General features: G+C 37.1%; 1 protein-coding gene across 1 annotated transcript; it reads left to right on the forward strand.

The window, feature by feature from the left end:
• Positions 1 to 499: 499 nt before the first annotated feature.
• On the forward strand, positions 500 to 22,131 carry LOC129899234 (uncharacterized). Its single transcript, XM_055974117.1, has 19 exons — positions 500 to 727; positions 1,054 to 1,659; positions 2,483 to 2,683; positions 3,754 to 3,837; positions 4,529 to 4,588; positions 4,715 to 4,759; positions 5,866 to 6,065; positions 6,167 to 6,664; positions 7,125 to 7,221; positions 7,321 to 7,515; positions 7,593 to 7,682; positions 9,739 to 9,801; positions 9,922 to 9,996; positions 11,858 to 11,908; positions 14,407 to 14,484; positions 14,876 to 15,010; positions 20,244 to 20,351; positions 20,447 to 20,512; positions 21,635 to 22,131. Exons 2-19 carry the CDS (start codon positions 1,309 to 1,311, stop codon positions 21,701 to 21,703), a joined length of 2,466 nt encoding a protein of 821 aa, XP_055830092.1. The 5' UTR covers positions 500 to 727; positions 1,054 to 1,308; the 3' UTR covers positions 21,704 to 22,131.
• The last annotated feature ends 790 nt before the right edge of the window (positions 22,132 to 22,921 follow it).

The following is a 22,921-nucleotide window of genomic DNA, read 5'->3' on the forward strand; positions in this document are numbered from 1 at the left end:
GTGAGAAATGCAATCAACAAATAGTTTAGATAAAAACTCACAAAAAACGATACTTAATGTGTGTTTTTGATCATTATCATGATTGTTTTTAAAAAAATGAGACATGAAATAAAAAACTTCAAAAATAAAAAAGGGACAATTTCAAATATATACAATAAATTAATTAATTTATAATAAATATAGCCATATTTTATTTACATAAAAAATAACCAAAATCATAAAAAATATATAGTGACTATACAATATAGATTACTTATACATGAGTTATATACTGAATATACATTATGATACACTCAAAAACTGAATATAATTTCACTATATATGAAATATACACTGACTATATATGATTATACAATGAATAACTATTTTTTTAATAATTATTTTGGCCAAATGATCACCCGATGTAATTTGCCCAATAAAAAATCATAATAGTAAAATTTTTATGTGAAGGTTACCAGGCACAAAAATTTACCATGGTAAAAATTAGTGGTCAGAAATTAGCAGAAGAGTTCCCCAGAATAATAACGGCGATCTTCAAACAATGCTCATTCTGCATGCTCCCCTCCACCGCTATTCTCGGCAACTTTCCTCTCCTCCCTACTCCGGCGTCGGCGACAACCGCTCTCCTCCCCACACCGTCACGAAGCAGATAAATCCGGTGACCTCGAGAAACCACATCGTACAAATGCAAAAACCAACCGCGATCAAATTAATTTCTTCTTTATGGGTAATTAACAATCACATTTTTTTTCTCTTTTTTTTCCGACATGTTTTCCAGAACCCGAGATTATTGCACTATTTTATTATGATTCAGTGCTTTTCAACGTACTTTGCCTTCTATTATCTTTTTCATTTTCGCCTTTTCGTTTTTTTTTCTTCCCCACATTGTTATCTGATTTGTTTTTTGTTTTTTCAGATTTTCTATTCGATTGAATGGCTGTTGTTTTGTGAGAAAACAAAAAGAATGATTTTTGCTGCTGAAATTTCGAGTCTAAATTACATGTATATGCGATTCTGAATTTCTTCTACTTATTCCCCTATTATGTATCACAGGGTGCTTCATAGTTTGCTTAAAGTGGGAAGAACCAGTTTCTTAGTCATATGGTAATGTTCATCAGTGAATAAAGATTCAAAATTTCTTCAAATTGAGGAAATATTCTTGATTGGCTGTAATTTTCAAGTATGCATTGGAAATGGCGTGACAGAAGAAGGGTATCATCATGTTTGAATAATCAACGCACAGAATTAGCGAGTTCGAAAAATAGGAGATTTAAATTGATGCAGATTGTTGAGTTGTTATAAAGGAATATGAAAGAAGGCAACGGGCAAGAGGAATTGCCATCATCACCATACAGGGTATTACAGCAAATCTCTGAGGAAGCAGTAAGAGTGGCTGGTGAGGCACTGCAAAATGTTTACTCTAGCAGTAGTTCAAAATTTTCCACAACTGGGGTTGGGCATAGAAGAAGTCGTAGTGAAATAGTGACTTCTTCTGTTAATAGAAGTGGCAGTAACTTCACGAAATGGAAGTCTCAAATGCAAAAGACTTTGCGGAATTGGGGTTCTACTTTACAGGAAGACAGCTCGTTTTTATCCTTTAATCCTGAGGTTTTAGCTAATCAAAAGCGACAGTGGTATCAGCTTCATTCTAAAACCTCGGTATGCTGCCTTCGTTTTGGAATCTGTACTGCTTGTAGTTTTGTGTATGGCATTTTTTGACAAGAATATTCTGAACTAAATTATATTTCCTGTTTTTTTTCTTGCTTGTGGTTTAGCTTTCCAGACATCCTGTTTTTTTACCCTCATCTTCTTTTAATTTAAGTTGCTTTTTCATTGAACAAGCTCTTTGAGGCAACATGGAGAATAATGTGTTGAATTGCATAGATAGTTCTATGTTCCTTTTTTCCCTGTAGTTCTTTTTTTTGGGGGTCATAAAATTCATAATTTTCTAAATTGACGTTTTTGTTCAACAAAAAAGTACAACATGGTTTGAGTATATTTAAACTCACATATTTGAGACTTTGTTTCTTAGCTTTAGGGTGCAAAATCTTGAGAGTGAAATATATAAATTACTCTTGCTTTGACCTGTAGTGTTTAACATAAGAAGAGACTCTCGCGACACCTCTATGTCCTATCATACAATTAGAATGGCTAAGAGAGAAGGGGTAAATACTAAAATCATGTTGAGTTTATTAAACACGATTATGAAAATTTTAGACGAGATAGTGTGATAAAGAAGAGATGCGCCATTTTGATAAACCAATTCAAATCATGAGGATAACTTTACTAAATCTCCATATTTTTGATACACAAGTATGAAGTATCTATGAGCACAGCTTATATACTCTGCACGTATCACTTATGGACATTCCCCTCTGGGAGTAGTAATAGTTGGATTGAAACTAGCCTTCAGATCTGACATATTAGATTGCTCATGAAATTCGGAGAATCATATTTTACAAATAAACAAAAATTTGTGCAGGATTATAAGAAATATAAGGAGCCCGACTCACTTTTTGAGCACTTTGTTATCGTCGGTCTTCATCCAGATGCTAATCTTGAGGATGTCGAGGATGCATTTGCCAGGAGAAAGAAATGGGAAGTACAGTTAGAAACATCTGACATGGTGGATTTTAGAATGCTTTCAAATTGTGGTCCTTCAGTTCCATCTCTAGAACCTCAGGTTTGTGTACTTGCATAATTTTGCATATTTATGGTTTAGAAGTCAAATTCTGCTTATTAAACATGGGGCAGTTATGTGACCAAGCATAGTGGTAAGGAATTTCAACCTTCAACTATAAGGCTGGGGATTCAATTCATTATGGGATTAAAGTAAGAAAGAGTCACTTTTGGGCTCCTGGTTTTGGGTTGAGTTCTCTTGGGGGTGGGTGGTGGCGGGGCTACTAGTATCCAGAAAGATGCTCTAATGATTATTATGTTCGGAAAATAGATAACTTTCTCATAATTAATAAAATAATTCAAATCCAACGTTGTTTCACATCCCAAATTAATTCATCATATACACATTGGTGCAGTGCTTCAGCATGTTAGTCATAGAGAAAAAAATTGAATAGATGCTCTTTTTTCTCAAAACATGGTCAAACCTATTTTGTGGTACAAGTTTATTTTAGATATGATTTCAGGTTGCTACCAAGCAAAAATGTTCACACTTATTGATTCCCCTTTTATCGCGCTTCTATTTGTGAGTCCAATTCATATATATTACTATGAGTTGGTGTTTGCTTAATAGTTCAACATCATGGGCTTGAGCATTGATATTCCAGTTATATTTTTTATTTCCTCAAATATTATATTGAAGATCGGATTTTGCTATTCTCTTTAAGTTGGCAAAATGTGCTTTTTTCCTTTCATTACTATAGGTTAACAGTTGATTCTGTTACTCTGGTATAAGTGGCACACTTTTCTTGTGTGATTAACTACTACTTTTGTTTCCAAGTGCATTTTCTTCTTATATCTAATAAGTGTCCATTGAATTTTCATCTTATTATCCTTTTCTTCCTCTTAGCTGTGGTATGTAACTCTAAGTAACTCTCAATATATTGTGTGTTATTGATCAAGACTGCTTGAGTTCCATCATGATGTATGATGGATGAAATTGATTGGTCGTACATTGTCACTATGTGGATATATGTCCATTTTTGGCTCCATAATTTAATTATATCTAATTTATATGGTATGATACATTTTCTTGCCTTGGCATTATCCTTTTTTTTACTTTCCTCTCTCTCCCAGGTACTCTTTAAGTATCCTCCTGGAAAGAAGCTAGCTATGCGTTTGAAGGATTTGGCAGCATTTTGCTTTCCTGGAGGTGTTAAGGTGAAACTTAAGGCATTCTACTTCTCAACATTATCCCTTATGATCGAATTAATTTTCTATCTTGCATGCATGCTATCTTAAATAGAAGATGGTTTGATGGCCTCTCAGCTAGCCAATCTATGCTCAAAGCTAAACGTCTTTTGTATTTATATAGTTGGGTTTTTTTTATACTAATTCTCACTCTTTTGTAACTACTTTGCAACTTCTTGATGCCATGAATGGAATCAATTACTTCATCTAAAAAAAATGCATGTTCTCTTGTTTTCTAGTATCAAATGTAATATTGTGACGGACAGTTGCAAATAGATAATGCCTTGAGCTAGGGTGACAACCAACTGTAAGTATGCAGGGAATCTTAGCATTACATCAATAAATCTTATTCAAAAAAGGGCGATAACCAATTTAAGGAAAATTGCTATTCTGACAAGGCATGATATATGTACAAGGAAGGAAATCCCTATATTTGGAGATGAGAGCATTAAGTGAAGCCTGAGGGTACCTATCTACTGACGTTGTGTTACAAATTCTAGTGGAGAAGTATATTGAGTCCAGGGCTAAGTTGTTATTTCAGAGTAATGGTCCGTGTGGTGGCAATTCAGCAATTACTTCACCTATATTTTTATGAAATCTACATTAGTTAGGTTCCAAAAAATGTAGTTCTCTCTCATCATGTGTTTTCTTTGTAATCCAGGCACATGTGATGGAAAGGACACCGTCATTTAGTGAATTAAATGAACTGGTCTACGGGCAGGTACAGTACAACATTTTTTTAGGATCTTTCCTGAAATTATAATGCTTTTTGACTGCATTATTTAATTAAGCAGTAAACATAGAATTCTCTTCTTCATAGAACCAACTTATTTTTCCTTTATTTCAGGAGCATTTAGGCAGAGATGACTCATCGTTCGTATTTTCTCTTAAGGTAAGCTCAAATAATTTTCTTAATACTTGACCTTTGGTTTGGGATTACCACTTAGTTGATTGATTGAGAACTTTGGTGTTGTGCTCTTCTGTGCTTTATAAGTACATTAATTCTGCATTTTCTTTCCTAGTGACAATTTTATACTTTTGAGTACTTTGACATATATCTTCTTCTGTGATGTTCAATTTCCCCTTAGATCGTTATGGAACTTCTACTTTTGGGGTTTTCAGTCAGTGATGCATAATTTTTTTTCCCTTTCACATGTGACTAAACTCTACCCTTCTAACTGAGCTCTTCAATTCACTTCCTCCCTATGCAAACGTTCATAGAAATCCACTATTGCCATATTTATCTCCTCCTCACCCTCAATGACTACTCGTCCATTTCCAATTACTCTATGAAAGTTTCTTCCCCTAATAGCCACTTCTATCTGATGAAAGGATGAAGATTTCAAGAAGAAGAAAAGATTTCTTTGTATTTCTTGATGATTTTATACCCCATGAGAATGAGTACTTATACATTAAGTCCTACGACTTAATAAGGAAAGAAAATATTGCATAATCAATTACAATCAATATATATCAATCTACTCCTATATTAAGCTAGGAAATCAATCAATCAACACTCCCCCTCAAGTTGATACAAAGATGTCACAACATGCCAAACTTTCAAATTAGTGTATGGAAAGTCTGTTTGTTTAGACCTTTAGTAAACACATCAGCTAATTGCTTTTCTGATGATACATGGAACAAACTTAAGACACCACTTGTAACTTTTTCTTTGATGAAGTGTCGATCAATTTCAATATGCTTTGTTCGGCCATGCTGGACTGGGTTATGAGTTATACTGATTGACTACTCTAAGTGAAGGGCACGTTGACCTGGTTTCCTCTACAGTTTGTATTTATTGCTAATCTTGTTGATTTGTTGGAGTATTCTTGGAGATGACTTTCTCTATTTGTTGTCTGTGGTTAACCTTATGTCTTTGCTAGCTTTTGACTTTTACCTTTGTTTTTTCCTTGTGTTTTATGTTTGTTTATCTGTCTGCCTGTGAGTTCATATTAGTTCCTGTAAAATGTTGAAGTTACCCTATGTGCTTTTCATCAGGTGGCAGACAATGCTACCCTTTATGGTGTATGTTTACATGTACCAGAAATTGTACAGAGGCCACCAGCTATCTATGTTCCTTCATCACCCCCTTCCCAATCATCAATTGGTCGCAGTCGGTTTTTGGTTTCTGCGCCTCGCTGTTATTGTCTTTTGACAAGATTCCCTTTATTTGAATTGCACTACGAGATGTTGAACAGGTTAGCATTGAATTTCTTTTCATCAGCTGTTCACTGGTATGGATAAAGATGAATATTGAATATTCTATGCCATTGACTATATTATATTCATTTGAATGCAGTGTAATTGCACAAGAGCGCCTGAATAGGATAACACATTTTGTTAGTGAAATAAATCTCACTGATTTTATCCCCTCTGCATCGAAAATGAATGATGCATCAAATGCAAGCGTTGATTCCTCTTACAGGGATGATGAAGCAGATTGGACATCTTCTGCAATACCAGTTGACAGTGCAATTTCTCTTACTGCCGCTGCAGCTGGGATAATCTCAGACGATGAGGTTCCCTCATCATCATCAAAGTGGGAAGTTTCTTCACCTGTAAGTGCCACTGCCAGTGAGGCGTCAGATCATAGTCAAACAAGAGGATTTGGTAAGGATGGGGGAAGGAACATCCATTATGTTGATGATTGTGTATCTGAAGCCTCAGAAATTCGATCTGATAGTACTGAAAGGGTTTATGGAATTCAAGACAATTACCGAACCCCTGAGAGTGGGCCTTTTGTCTTCTCAAAAGTCCATTCACTGGAGCGTCTTGGAAGCTTTGAATCCTTATTTAGGTGGTCAAACTTTTAAATTTCATTTCTTTCTTCTATTACAAGGATAGTAGGGTTGACTAAGAGCCTGTTTGGATTGGCTTACTTTAGATGCTTTTAATCTAAAACAGCTTTTAAGAATTTTTGTAGTGTTTGGCTAAGATAAAAAAGTGTTTTTAAGCACTTGTTTTTAAGTCAAAATAACAAAAATAAGCCAACCTAACTTATGGCTTATTGCTTATAAACCAAAAGCTATAAGCCCATCCAAACAGGCACTAAATTTCTGGTACTAGGTGTCCCTTATTTCTTTCCTGAATCGAGTCAGATCTTTTATTTTTTTCCTTTCTTGTTGAATGGAGCATTATTATATTCTTCTCGTTTCATCTTTGTCCGTTATCCAACATATGTAAACCATAGAATAAACATTTTCCTCATATTGTACCACTCAATTTAAATTAGTCAATAAGCTGTTTTCTTTTGGCAGTTCAGCAAGAAGTATGGCATCTGAGGAGGAAGATGATGACTTATTTTTCAGCAATGACAAGGATGCCGGGTGTGAGATGATCATGGAGTGGGCTAGAGTCTGTAGTCTTCTTTTCCACCCAGAGAAATTCATGTTAGTGTTTGACTCACCTATGAATTCCCACCTCCTCTAATTACTTAATTGGCCTCTTTTGTAGGAGAATAAGAATGATTTGCTGCAAATAGTTTGTAGTTATCATTCCTTGCCTCTTCCACCACGAGGAAGTAAGATTACTTTTCAGCCCCTCGAACATCTGCAGGCTATTGAATACGAGAGAATTTCAGTTTGTGAACTCGGAATTTGTGAGAAACATCTGGGTACAAGTATGAATGATCCAGATGATATCGCAAAGGTTAGATCATTTCTAATTCGTTTCTTGGAATTGGAATTCTTTTCTTTCTAAATGATGGCAGTTATTATTTTTCTTAGGTAAATTTCCATTTAGGCGCTGCTGAGGAAGCTGTTGGACTATCTCTATGGACAACTGCAACAATATGTCGTTCACTTTCAATTGAGACTGTAAGATTTACTTGGCTTACCAATTCTCAACGTACTCCCATAACCATCTTCGAGCATTTCTGTTTCTTTGAAATTATTCAACCTGGGTGGTTGAACAGGAATTGGTTCAACCCTATTTTAAGCTGACCTAACACATCATTTACTTGGCCAACCAACTTCTGTTTCTGTTAATTAGCTTTAATCATTGAAATCCATTACATGTTTGCCATTAGAAATTTCATTTGATTATTTATAATCAGTTATCAAGCATCACAATCAGGTTTAGTTATGATTTTGTTGAACTATTATTTTCTTAGGAGTGGATGGTTGAAAGTAAGATTTTAGTGTCAACTCAAGTATCTTTTTAAGTTTTTAGCAAGCAGTATATCTTTTGTTCTACAGTTTAGTTACATTAGAGGTTATAAGTATCATGTCATGTTTCAGTTGTAGTTGATTCAGATGTATAACCTTTGAGGCGCGACTCAATCTTCTTTTCGGTTTATTATCAGTCTCTTTTTTGCATTAGTAACCACTACAAACAAGTTTTCGTTGACCATGGGGATTTGCTAATTGTTATTCGGCAATAACCCTGAGAAAGACTAAATGAAGTAATTGGTCATGTTTTAGTTTCTAAGTGTCACGATCCGAAATCTCCAGTCGTGATGACACCTACTAACATCCCACCAGTAGGTAAGCCGAACCTATAACCCGGAACAAAAAGTAACAGGCTATCACGCGGAAGAGAAGAATACAGAATGCAAGGAACAAATACAAGTAAAAGAGGAGGAGAGAATCAAGATAGACATAAAACACCCCTAAAACCTGGTATCAGTCGGTACTCGAGCCACTAATCATAACAGAAATACTAGATAAGCACAAATATACATATTTGTCTCCGAATACAAAATAAAGACTAGTCCAGCCAAAACAGAAGGAGAAGGACAACTCCGAACGTCAGGAGCTCACCAAGTTTTCAATCCACAGCTGCTTCGCACAAGGCACACGATAAAGAATCAAGAAATGGTATTTACTAAGAATGCCCTATAGCCTCCCGAAGACAGGATACAGACGTCTCCGCACCTATCCGCAGGGACTCTACTAGGCACTTGCTCTTGTACCAACGATACTGTGAACCTAAGCTTTGATACTAATTTGTCAGGACCCGAAGTTTCGGATCGTGACGCTAACCTTTATCAATGAAAACACGAGTGTACTCTAGGTCAAAAAATGAGGTAGATACTTCTCTAAAAATTTGCCTACATAAATATACTTTAATAAACTGCGCCTGTATACACAAAACTGCATGTGTACATACAACCGCACTATGTACTTATATTTTGATATAGGCATTATGTATATAGATAGGTGTTTGTGTATTTTGTTATATACACATGGCTTCCCATTTTCTATGTATGCAAAAGCATACACAAGCACATTTCATTTTCTTGAGGATGGAAGTTGGAACCTTTGAAAATATTTTTCTTGGATCTGCAACTGTGATTAAGGGAATAAACCGCAAACAAGAAAAGAGAAAATGGGAATTGCCTCTTTCAACATCTCCATCTTAAATAAAGAATTCTATATCGTATAGATTTAAGTTGCGCGGACTTTTCACTTTCGATGCCGCACCAGTGCCAGATTCTCCAAATCCAAAAATAGACTATTTGGAGAATTCGACATGCACCCGTTGACATTTTTGAAGAGTTCGAGCAACATATAGATAGTTGGGATAATGAGATGGAGGACTGTGGTTGAGGCTGTTTGGTATTTTCTACTTGTTTTTGATACCATATCACTGTAATATCAATTAAAAACTTTATAATTTATCAAAACAGAAGTTCCATCTTTTGACAAGCTTGATACACGATTAGGACATGTGCATGTCTTCATTGCAATGCTGTTAAATAACCAAATTAATCTGGTCACATCTAACCGCGTAACCCGTGTGTGTCCTCTATGTGCCTGGCATGGATGCTTGGCCTTTTAGAAGTGTATGCACTTTGTAATTTTCATTGCATATGATTGTGAAACGCAAATGGCATTCATTATTCTGTTTGACAAGTAATTCTTCTTTCAGATATTGGCCTTAATCACTGGTGTGCTTCTCGAAAAACAAGTGGTTATTGTGTGCCCCAATTTGGTAATTTGTGATTTATCTTGGAATCCATGTGCTTTTGGTATTTCTTGAGTTTCCTGAACATTGCAAAATCTGTCATACGTCAGAGCCTTATTCATTTTTCTTATTTTGCTACAAGTACAGGGCGTTCTATCTGCTGTGGTGCTCTGTCTGATTCCCATTATTCGTCCATTTCAATGGCAGAGTTTATTCTTACCGGTACATTCTGTAACATAGCTATTACTTCCCAGCCTCGTATTTAATATCTGTAATCTTTGTTGATATTTACTGTGCTGTACCACCATTGGATCTTATTTTAAATGTTCAATGTGTTAATGGGTGTTTGAATGAGTATCTGTACTTGTCATTTAATTTTCACTCTGTACAGGAATGTTGCTTGTTCACAACTAATTCTCTTCCCCTTATATTGAATGTTTGATTGCATTTTTTTTCCTTACGTTATGGGATTTCTAGTTGAATAAACTCTCAAATTTTATATGTATAAATAATCTGTCGGGACTTGTTGACAAGATTATGAGTTGCATTTCTTATTATGGGATCCTACGAAGTACAAATGAATTAAGTAGTTGTGCAGGGAAATGCAAACTTTAGGATATGAAATGTGGATTTTGATATACTACCCTTTAGAGCGGGAGCTCTGTAGTCCTACTTGTGAACTGTTAAGCTAATCATTCATGAACTTATAGTAACCCTTGCAATACAATGAGAAATTCATCCTCGTAGTACATCGATTTTAATTTCTTCTTAACATTATTTGAAGTGGAATTAAGTTATGAATTTAAGGGGTAAGGTGAAGAGCCTGAGAATGACATAGAGAACTTAGGTATGAATCTGAATTTTCTTTGATAGGAAAGTGAATTTTATTGATAAGGAATACAAAGAAAAGAGGATGAGTCATTGCCAAAATAAAAGTGGGAACTCCGTAAAAAACGAAGCATTCCAATCGTGTTTCTTATTTGTTAATGAGATATGATGTCCTAAAGTTCAACAGCACATTGAAGATAGGAAGACAACTATATCCCTTACCCTTCAATCACAGAGTTGTCAGTTCCTTTGGTTTCTTATTTGTTAGAGCCTTGTACGAAGCTAAAATTTGCTCTAATCATTAATGATCACGAAGGAAAAGAGTTGTCTAGCACTGTTTAGTCATAAAGTAGCATATTTTCACATGCCTTTTTTTCTTTCATGGATGATGTCTTTTGTGTATGTTTGCTCCAGCTCCATGCTTTCACGAACAGATTTTACTGTCTTAAATATGAAGAGAAAAATATCAAATTCAAAATCTCTCTAGTATGAAACAAGGGACAAGTTTCCTAATTCTATTATGATAGTAGGTTTCTTCCACTCCATATGCTTGATTGTACAGCGTAAATCTACTAAAATTTTGTTCAAATATTAGTATTCAAAAGAAAACCTCGTAAAGATGTCATTATCAGGTATATGATAATTACTAATATTGGAATTGTTAAGACTTTACTTTCATTGGAGACCATTATATGTACATGTCTCTGTGTGTGTGTGCGTGCCTTAAGAAACCTGTACTCACATTCATTATGAAAGAAACGGATCTTGGACCTAACTCAACCCAAAAGTTAGCTCATGCGGGGAGGATTATTCAAGACCATATAAGGAGACCAAATTTTCCTAAGCCCACCAATGTGGGACTCAACACATTATTTGGCCCTCAAATGTGCAATGTTCATATTTGTAGATGAATTATGATATTTTAAATCTAATAGATCAAAGTACACAATATCGCCAACAGCTAATGGGTCAGGAGAAGTTACCCCTTAAATTTCGCACGGCCCTTCAACGATGTGAGCATAATAACTTTGGTGCAAAACATGCTATGAACCGTAACTTTAATTCTTGTGCCTTTCAACCATTTATGATATAGAAAGCTGCTCATTGTACATTGGTACTGCATTACACAAGAACTTAACTATGCAGCAATTTGTGTATTTAGCTATCTTCTTTCATGATACTGAATGTCGTACTCTCCATATTTCTTCTTATCCTCAAGTTACAATCATCAATTGACTTTGTTTTTTAATTTCAGATTTTGCCTGGGAAGATGCTTGATTTCCTTGATGCTCCCGTACCTTTCATTGTGAGTTTCTTTCTCTTTTTTTCTCACGCTTCTACTTTGTGAAGATCTGCTACAGTTTTATTGCAATCTTAAGATTGTCTAACTATAACTTATGCTATGGTTGGTGAATTGTACCTTTTATTGTACTAGACGAGTCAATTAAGTGCCTGAATCAGTCAAGTGAACATGCCTGCTCTTTTCTCTTCTGATTTTAGTATCTGTTTGACGTCTGCATTAATGTTTTTTCACATTTACATGTTCACAAAGCACTGGATGTTAATTGACAGTTCCAGTGGGGCTACATAAAGTGGTAAGTTTGAGAATAGTTCTGTGTTGCCTGCCTATTGTCCATGTAAGATAATGTAAAATCTTTTAATTTTTAGGTGGACTAGCTGATATGTCCTTCCAAATCATATGTGGTTGAAAAAAAGGAAAAAATGTTTAGGCATTCCTCTATTATTTTTCAGTTGGATTTAGGATCTATTGTTTCTTTAGAACTGAATGGCTTGAAGATGGGAGCATTGAAAATTAACTATGTTATGTCATTGTTCCCTTTGCCAGTAAGTGTTAAAAAGAATCTTGATAGGACTAGGAGGAATTTTTTGTGGGGAGGTAACAAGGAAAAGAGATCCCTTCACATTGTAACGTGGGATAAGGTGATGCTGGACAAAAGAAGAGGAGGACAGGGCATTATAAACTTGAAAATTCATAACAATAGCTTATTAATGAAGTGGTTGTGGATATACGGAAAAGAACAGGGGAACTTATGGAGAAGACTTATATTCGACAAAACTGGTATACAAAATCTTGGTTTACAGGCCCTGTTAATTCATCTCCTGGCTTGGGACTATGGAAATACATTTGCAGCTTATGGTCTTCTTTTGTTGTCAACAGAAGGATCAAAGTTGGAAATGGCAGTCGGATGAGGTTCTGGCAAGATGCTTGGGTAGGCGTTGGATATGCCCCTCTGATGTCCCGATATCATGATATTTATGATTTCTCTTCTAGTACTGGTTCTCTAGTTTCGGAACGTTGGAATGGAAGTATCTGGTACCTGATTTTCGTAGAAATTGTTTTGATTGGGAAATCCCTAGAATGACTACTGCAGAAGGATTTAGAGAAGGTGGTCTTGTGTGAAGAGGTTCCTGATACAATCATACGGACAAAGCAGAAAGATGGTGTTTTCTCTGTAAATTCCTGTTATAAAATTCTGAACAGTGATGGTGGCAGCACTATAGGCTGGCCTTGGAAGAGGATATGGAAGTCCAAAGCCCCCTATATGGTTAGTTGTTTCATGTGGATAGTTCTACATGATTCGTGCCTCAAAATAAATTACAGAGAAGAAGGGTGTCGATTTGCAGCAGATGTTTCTTCTGCAATAAAGAGAAGGAGAGCAGTAGTCACCTTTTTTTACATTGCATGATGGCAAGACAGATTTGGTCACTATTTTTTCACTTATTCAGGATCTCTTTTGTAATGCCACACACTGAAGAATTTATCGAACATTTGGGGAGTCAGAGGGATGCGTAAATCAGTTTCAAAAAAAAAAAGATATTGACACCGTGCCAGCTTGTGTGTGTTGGGTAATATGGAAAGAGAGAAATTCAAGGTGTTTCGAAGAGAATAAAAGTTGTACAGAAAAATACTCATGCTTATGGATTTTGGCTTTTTGGTGCAACCTACAAGATATTAAAGATGAGAATAGCATGATTAATTTTATAGACTCATTGCAGGACTAGACTCTTGTATAGATGGAACCATTTCTTTTTTTTATCAGAAAGTTTTCGATCTTTGTAATTCTCTGGAAACAACTTTGTACCAGATTTCTTTTATTATTATGTACAATACTTTACCAGTCTCATAGTAGTTAACTAGGTGATTCTTTCCTTATCTGCATAAGCCTTGGTGGGTAGAACTACCCGATACATGTGCTAGTGGGAGATAGTAGCTGTCCGGTGGAATAGTCGAGGTATAAATAAAGAAAAAGTTCTCTCGAGAACACTTTCAGCCGCAACTAATTGCATGCATGAGCGTGATAATGGAAGATGAAGCCTACTTTAGGTGATGCATGGAACATGTCAAAACTAGTGAAACACTGCACCACTGAAGAGCTATAGTTTTCACATTGTTAAGAAAAAAAGGCCTTGAGCCTAACTCAAGCCTAAAAGCTACTCATGAGATGAGGATTGCTCAAGACCATATAAAGAAAATACAACTCATCCTCAACCATTATGGGACACTTTAACACACATACTGCACAAACTCATTGTATTCTCCTAGAGGTAGCTAGTTTGATGTAGTTTGCCATTGCTTCTTCAAAACTGAGCTATTCAGCAAGTTAAATAGCCTTGAAGCAGCAGGTAGTCCAGGATAACCGATAAGGTTGAAAGCCAACCATTTTTTGTGGTATCTGAGAGTACCACCCCTTATCCGCCTTTTTTGTGTTTCCATTTGTCTATTTTTATAAGAAACTGCAAATCATATTCTCAGTTCCATTCTTTTTGACCAATGATTGACAGGTTGGTCTGCAGCACAAACCAACTGATTTGAAGATGAAAAGTGCTAATATTGTCCGTGTTAATGTAACCAAAGATCAGGTTAGTTCATTATAGTTATAGTTCATGGAAGTATTTAGTTTATCTGGTAAGTGGATGCTGCAAATTTTCTCTCGAGAACTCTGCCCTGCACAAAATGTTTCTTCTTTCTCCTTTTTATTTGTCTAGAACCTTGCTACTATTTTTTCGCCTTTAGTTTAACAAATTCTTACTGATTATATTGACTGAAGTTCATCAGTGGATCATTTCCATACTAGTGGTGTCGGATACGAAGATGCTTTTGTAGTTTTCTTAGCTTGTGCTTTCTGAGAGCATATCAATTCTTCTCAATTTTTCTGGATGCTGTTTCATGTAATTCTTCTCAATATTGCTAAAACTTGGTTGTCTTAGCTTTCAAATTTTTCATCTTGTTATTTTTTTGTTGGGGCTGCAGATAAAATCTTGTTACTTGCCTCTACTTCCTCGACGTAAGGAGCTTCTATCAGAACTGCGGCCAATCCATGCCAGATTGTCACGTGAAGACTCTGTTGCTCAACGGCGTCCTATATACAGATGCAATGAAGTGCAGGTATCTTTCATTCAACTTCTTTTAATGTAATGCTTAGCCTGAGATTTGAATACCCTGGAAAAAATTTCCTGTTATGTCACTGTGAAGTCATTAATATTTTTTCCAGTGGTCCAAATTTGAGTATACTTTATAGCAGCACATCACTTTTTCCTGTAATTTGTAGTAGATTGTTTTTACGTCCTGGATGATAATTAAGAAAGTGGTTTGACCTGCTCGCTCCTTTTTGAAAGATTAAAAAAAGCACAAAGTTAGTGCTGGAATATCTGTGCAGTGAGCAAAAATAATATGGCCCTCTTCTAATCCTAGAGAGCTTCTATAAGACCAGAATCTGGAACAGTGATTGGATGAAGATTTGCTTTTTCTTCATTGGGAATGGCGCCGGAGTTCTAGCAAAGCTTTATTTACATATTCCTTATTACACCAAAAGTGAAATAACATAATACGCTCTAACCTGCTCATTCTTCTTCAACTAGGTGTGAGCAGTCTAAGCTGCTAATAATCTACTGAAGGATTCAGATGGCTTAGGAAGAGTGGTCTGTCTTCTGCCTGAATTATTCAAAAAATGTAGTCAATGAAACACATGTTCTTGGACCAGTAATAGATATTTACGTATGGTTCCCTGTAGTTCTTCAAGTTCAAAATATTTTGCAGAACGTACGAGGACTTTTGAAAAGCCAATGCAGTTGCAAAGATTTGAGAATTTATCCATAAAGACATTGTTTAAATCTGCTAAAAGAAATGTCACTTCAACATTTTCAGAATTCTTAATTTTGAATTAATGGAGCTTAACCAGCCAGCCACATATTTAGTTTTATCTTCCATCTTCACTTGCACCTTTGCAAGCCTAAGTCTGAATTAAGATGTGACAAGCGGTGGTAGAGTCTGGTAAGGGGTTCAAAATATGAAGAAGTAAACACACAAAGAAGCTAAAGGGGATTCAATAGCTACTATATATACAACAACAACAACAACAACAACAACAACAACCCAGTGAAATCCCACAACATGGGGTCTGGGGAGGGTAGAATGTACGCAGACCTTACTCCTACCAAGGTAGGACGGCTGTTTCCTAGAGACCCTCGGCTCAGTAAAAGCATAAATGCATAAATGCATTAGAATAGGAAATTAAAAGCTTTATGAGAAAAACAACAAACAAATAACGAATAGATAACAAATAAATACAAATAAATAAATACAAATAACAAATAACGATTAAATAAATAATGATAGCGTCACAGGTTCAATAGAGTAATCAAAGCATAGAAAGTAATAAATAATAACATAAATAACATAAATCAGAATTCACAGCGCAAGAGATCGTAATGCACTACTACGCCTATGAATAGAGAAGAAAAACAAGACTATGAACTAGCATTCTACCCTAATGTGGGTCCTCCACACCCTCCTATCTAAGGTCATGTCCTCCGTAAGCTGTAACTGTGCCATGTCCTGTCTAATCACCTCTCCCCAATACTTTTTCGGCCTACCCCTACCTCTTCTGTAACCATCCATGGCCAGCCTCTCACACCTCCGCACTGGGGCATCTGTGTCTCTCCTCTTCACATGTCCATACCATCTCAGTCGCATTTCCCGCATCTTGTCTTCCACCGAGGCCACTCCTACCTTGTCCCGAATAGCCTCATTTCTAATCCTGTCGCTCCTGGTGTGCCCACACATCCATCTCAGCATTCTCATCTCAGCAACTTTCATCTTTTGAATGTGAGAAGTCTTAACTGGCCAACACTCCGCCCCATACAGCATAGCCGGTCTAACCACCACTTTATAGAACTTGCCCTTAAGTTTTGGTGGCACATTCTTGTCACACAGCACTCCGGAAGCGAGCCTCCATTTCATCCACCCTACCCCAATACGATGTGTGACATCATCGTCAATCTCCCCGCTGCCTTGCATGATAGACCCAAGATACTTGCAACTACTTCTCTTTTGGATGGCCTGAGCACCAAGCCTAACTTCAACACCAACCTCCTGAGGTGTCTCACTAAACTTGCACTCTAAGTACTCTGTCTTTGTCCTACTCAACTTAAACCCTTTAGACTCCAAGGTATGTCTCCAATCCTCCAGCTTAGCGTTAACTCCGCGGCGAGTCTCATCGATCAGGACTATGTCATCCGCGAAAAGCATACACCATGGCACCGCATCTTGAATTTGTCGCGTCAATCCATCTATCACTAAGGCAAATAAAAAAGGACTAAGAGTTGATCCTTGATGCAGCCCCATCACCACTGGAAAGTGCTCTGAGTCCTCTCCTACTGTCCTTACCCTAGTTTTGGCTCCCTCGTACATGTCCTTGATCACCCTAATGTATGCCACAGGTACACCTTTAGCCTCCAAACATGTCCATAGTATTTCTCTTGGGACTTTATCATAAGCCTTTTCTAGGTCGATGAATACCATATGCAAGTCCCTCTTCCTCTCCCTATGCTGCTCCACCAGTCTCCTCATAAGATGGATGGCTTCTGTAGTTGAGCGTCCCGGCATAAATCCAAACTGGTTCTCTGAAATAGACACGTCTCTCCTCACCCTCATCTCTACCACTCTTTCCCACAGTTTCATAGTATGGCTTAGTAGCTTAATACCTCTATAGTTGTTGCAACTCTGGATATCCCCTTTGTTTTTGTATAGAGGGATCATTACGCTCGACCTCCATTCTTCGGGCATCGTTGCCGTTTTAAAGATGACATTAAATAACCTAGTCAACCACTCCAAACCTACCGAGCTCGTGCTCTTCCAAAATTCCCCAGGAATCTCGTCAGGTCCGGTTGCTCTTCCCCAGCGCATCCTACGAACGACACTCTTAACCTCCTCGACCTTAATACTCCTGCAATACCCAAAATCGCGACGCCTCCCTGTATGTTCTAAATCTCCCAACACAAAGTCTCTGTCCCCTTCCTCATTCAAGAGTTTATGGAAATAGGACTGCATCTCTGTTTAATGAGGGTCTCATCTACCAATACTTTTCCATGCTCGTCCTTAATGCACTTCACTTGGTCCACATCGCGTGCCCTTCTCTCCCGCGCCCTGGCTAACCTGAACAATTTTCTATCCCCACCTTTCTCTTCTAGTTCAGCATAAAGGCGTTCAAAAGCTGTTGTTTTTGCCATCGAAACCGCCGACTTCGCCTCCTTTTTCGCTATTTTATAAAGTTCCATATTCGTCCACTTCTCCACCTCATCTGTGCTTTCTATCAACTTTGCGTACGCCATCTTCTTTGCTTTCACCTTTTCTTGCACTTCTTCGTTCCACCACCAGTCTCCTCGATGCCGACTACGACTACCAATCGAGACTCCCAACACTTCCCTTGCCACAGTCCTAATACAACTAGCCGTCCTATCCCACATACTGGTCGCATCCCCATTACTATCCCAAGCCCCCATGACCTTCAACTTCTCTCCCATCTCCAGGCTATTTGCAGTGGTCAAACTCCTCCATCGAATCCTAGATCGATCATCCCCGACCCTCTTATTCCTCATCATCTTGATCCCTAAATCCATCACCAAAAGCTTATGTCGGGTTGTAAGGTTGTCTATCGGAATGACCTTACAGTCTTTGCACAGACCTCTATCGACCTTTCTCAAGAGTAAAAAGTCTATCTGAGTCTTAGCCACCGAACTATGGAATGTTACCAAGTGGTCTTCCTTCTTTGGGAAACTCGAATTGGCTATGACCAACCCAAAAGCTCTTGTGAATTCCAAAAGTGAAATGCCTCCTCCATTTCTGACCCCGTAGCCAAATCCTCCATGCACATCATCGTACCCTCCTGAAATAGACCCGATGTGCCCATTGAAATCTCCTCCCACGAAAAGCTTCTCAGTAGGTGGTATACCTCCCACTAACTCGTCCAAATCCTCCCAAAAGCGCCTCTTATTCTCCTCTCTTAAGCCCGCTTGTGGCGCATAAGCACTAATAATGTTGAGTGTGCTTCCTTCAACGATCACCTTAATCGACATCATCCTATCGTTGACTCTCCTAACCTCCACCACCTGATCCCTTAGATCATTGTCTACTAAAATGCCTACCCCATTCCTATATTTCGATCTACCTGAAAACCAAAGCTTATACCCGTCTACCTCCCTAGCTTTAGAACCTACCCATTTGGTCTCTTGGACACAAGCTATATTAATCTTTCTCTTCTTTAGAATTTTAACTAGCTCTATGGATTTGCCCGTTAACGTTCCAATGTTCCAAGAACCAACTCTCAGTCTAGACGCTCCTTTAACCCACTTACCCCTCCTTACCCTCGTCCCCGACCCCGTCCCTGAATGAGAACATGACTTTAGTCTACCATCACTATCTAAAGCCACGAAAATACGTAGGAATTAATAAGTTATTCAAAAATTTAAAGTTAGCAAAATACAACGATAAAAAGGCCCATGCTCTATTCACGCCGGAAAACACTGTTCACGTCGGAAAACACTGTTCACGCCGGAAAACACTGTTCACGCCGGAAAAAGGAAAACCGCGAGACGACGTCGGAAATCAATAGATCTAGGCCAAATCTGAACAGATCTGGAGGTATTCGTTGGAAAACAAGCAAAAGAAAAGAAAAGAAAAGAAAAAGAAAGAAGAAGTAGTAGTCCGGATCTGAATCTGGAAGTTCTCCTGTAATCAGTCCAACAACCGGAAGAAGCAGGCAAGCACAGTGAAAGTGCGATGAAGCAGAAGGCAGCAGATCTTAAGGCCCATGCTCTATTTTATCTTCTTGTTTTCCTCAGCTACTATATATACATAAAAAATAATTTTCATCATGTATAAACAATGTAATTTTCTGCCACAAGGGATCTAATGAACCCCTCAGTCTTACCTGGCTCCGCCCCTTAGGAATTTGAAACCATATTAAGAGTGTGGAGTCTATTTCAAGAGAGGGCAAGGGAAATGTAACTTTGATTTTGGAAACATATCAATTTGAACTACATTGGAGTGTTGCATGTTGTATATCACTTTATCACAATGATCTCAATCCTTTCACCATGTACAGCCCATAGTTTTTACCTTTTTCTTTGGTCAGTCAAAGTAAAAAGTCCTTTATTCATCCTCAAAAAAGTGTATTATGATCAGGTCAAAAATATAATGAGAAAAGGGTTTTATGTACAGGCTAGTTGACATATTGTAAAAATGGTGCTTGTGTCATAGCTGCTTTTCTGAATTGTTATAATTCTTCCCGTGTGCTTTTCTCCTTTTATGTTTTTGGTTTTAAATTATGACTAATCTGCAGGCTGGAGCTGCAGCACAATTCTTGACTGTTATGCGGCGCTATTTGGAGTCTCTATGTTCGGATTTGAGGTCTCATACAATAACTAGTGTACAATCAAACAGTGACCGGGTATGACGGGTCTCCAATTGACCCCACAATCTTTTGGCACGTTGATCTGGAAACAAGTAGTCTGAGTCCATTAAGCTTCTCATATTATTTTGCAGGTTTCGATACTGCTAAAGGATAGCTTTATTGATTCTTTTCCTGGTAGGGATCAACCTTTTGTGGAGGTAAATCAATTTCTCTGTTATCTGTAAGTGGTAGTTATTTAATTGTCCTTTGTCAAAAAAAGTTAATTGTTTTTTCTTTTTACACTTGGCCTGCTCAACAGTCAATACCACATATCACTCCTTTTGAAGGCATTTTGATATATTGTTAAGTGGTAAAGGAAGCTGAATTCTTCATTACCACAGCCTAATTTATCTGGCAGTCAAAATAGATGTGCAGCACAGTGTACCATGGTGTTGGATTGAAACTTTGGTTATCTGTTTCCACTGAAATGTGATTTTGAACACCCAATCAAATTGAGTAATGTGTCTTTTTCATAGTTAACATTTCATTTTCTCATGACTTGGGATGTCTCCTTTTTCATTTTATTGTCATTACAAATGGTTTTCCTGGGTTTTCTTTAAATTACCAATATGAGCTCATTTCTGCCCCCTTTAGCTATTCTGCCTCCCGAACAAGCTTCTACTCCTTAATCTTGACCAAGACCCCGTCAAGAACCTTCAAGTATGGTGTCCAAAAGCATGACAGCAGAGCACCCAATTTTTATATGTAGTAAAGTGTGAGTATATGGATGACTTTGGCTAGGCTTAAATTTTTCCAAGAGAACAACGTCACTTCAGTTAGGTGTATATTCTAAGTTAGTTCTATTTTGTAGTTAAACTAGGTTTAGAAAGATAAAGAATACTGTTCAAGAGTAAACAACTTTGATAAGATGCCAGCGATCTCAGTGTAAAAACGAGAATATCTTCTTATGTCAAATTCCATACACAAGGAGTGACCTAAGCTAATTTCAGTTTGGTCCATATATATGATGCTTTTTATTCGTAATAGCTATGAATAGTCATGACCTAGCAAGTCCTCTTTGAGTCAAGATTATTAGTCCATCAATGTGATGTCGCTGATGGGCTATACTTATCTATCCCTTTCTGCTCATCGACATTTCTTTCCTTTGTGAGGGGTGGGGTGGGGTTGGGGGGGGGACTAGTTACATTAACAGATCTATCACTTTTCACCTGTTTCACATTCTTGCGATATATTCGAACCTTCTTCTTGATATGTACATCTTCTTTCGAGTAGGCTGATTTATACTCTCACATTGATTTGTTCTCTTCCTTGTTATGCAGCTTTTTGTGGATACACAACTTTTCACTGTTTTGTCAGATGCTCATCTTTCAAGCTATGAGAACGAGTAGTACATTTTAGAAGAAAAGACGTGCTTGAACTATTTGTTATTTCAGACAAGAAGCGCCAGAGGACATGGGCACATTACTGGACTAACTTTTGTCATCGCATGTTATTATTTACCAATGTTGTAGGATAGGAAGGCGCTGTGCTTAGGCGGCAAGGGGCAACTTTATTCAGGCATGATTATGATAACATTGACAGTTCTTTCCTCCAAATTTTGAATGTACCGATAGATACTATCATAGGAAAAGAACTAGTGGTCTGAATCGATGCAGTGAAAATAGCCTAAAAAGATCATCATCCCCACCTTTTTTGTGGGATTGGCAGTCTTAAGGCTGGTTATTATATGACTTGAATATGCAATTTGTAATTAGTGTCATTATTTAGCATGAATCCTTTTTAGTACTATTTGTTATTCAAACTCAGATTCTTCTAATAGTCTACGACTGGCTTCTCACTTACTCTCCAGTGTTTCTCACTCTCCCTTTGCTTATCTAGTCCCTCATTTTCTGGGAAAGATAGCATAATTCAAGTTATCATTGTATTTTAACATGTGATAGCAGGTTGCTGTATCTCATTTTTAGGTTAGTTAATTATACATGTCATGAACAGTAACATTTAGTTTTTTTTTGTTACAAAAGGAGCCTCAAATGTTGTCCCAATAACTTACGAAGAAGCTGGGCGTGGCATGGCGTGACTCAATTCAATGCTCAAATGCTGGAACAACTTATAAAAAGCAACGGCGAACTGGAGCGTGTGCCATAAAAAAAATGGCTTTTAATTTTTCGGAAAAGGGTCAAATATGCCCTTGCACTATTGGAAATAATTTAAATATATCTCTCGTTATACTTTCGGGCTAAATATATCACTCTTGTTATACTTTCGGTTTAAATATATCCTCTCATTATACTTATTACAAATTCTCCCTTAATTTTAACGGAATAATACTTGAAAAAAATCAAAATTAAATAATTTAATTTTAATTTTAAATATTTGATTTTTTAAGGAATAAATAAGGGTGTCAAAATGAGCCCAAATATAGGTAACCCGCCCAAACTTTTATGGATTGGGCTCAAGATAATATGTATTGAGTTTAATCTCAAGTCATTCAAGCCTTAACTCATTTTTAAAAAATCTTCAATTGAGCCCAACTTAATCTTCAATTTCAACCCATTTTAAGGTTCTTTATTTGCATTGGTGTAATGTATATTCTCATATTAAAGGTA

Source organism: Solanum dulcamara, chromosome 8 (assembly GCF_947179165.1).
Source record: "Solanum dulcamara chromosome 8, daSolDulc1.2, whole genome shotgun sequence".
Lineage (NCBI taxonomy): Eukaryota > Viridiplantae > Streptophyta > Magnoliopsida > Solanales > Solanaceae > Solanum > Solanum dulcamara.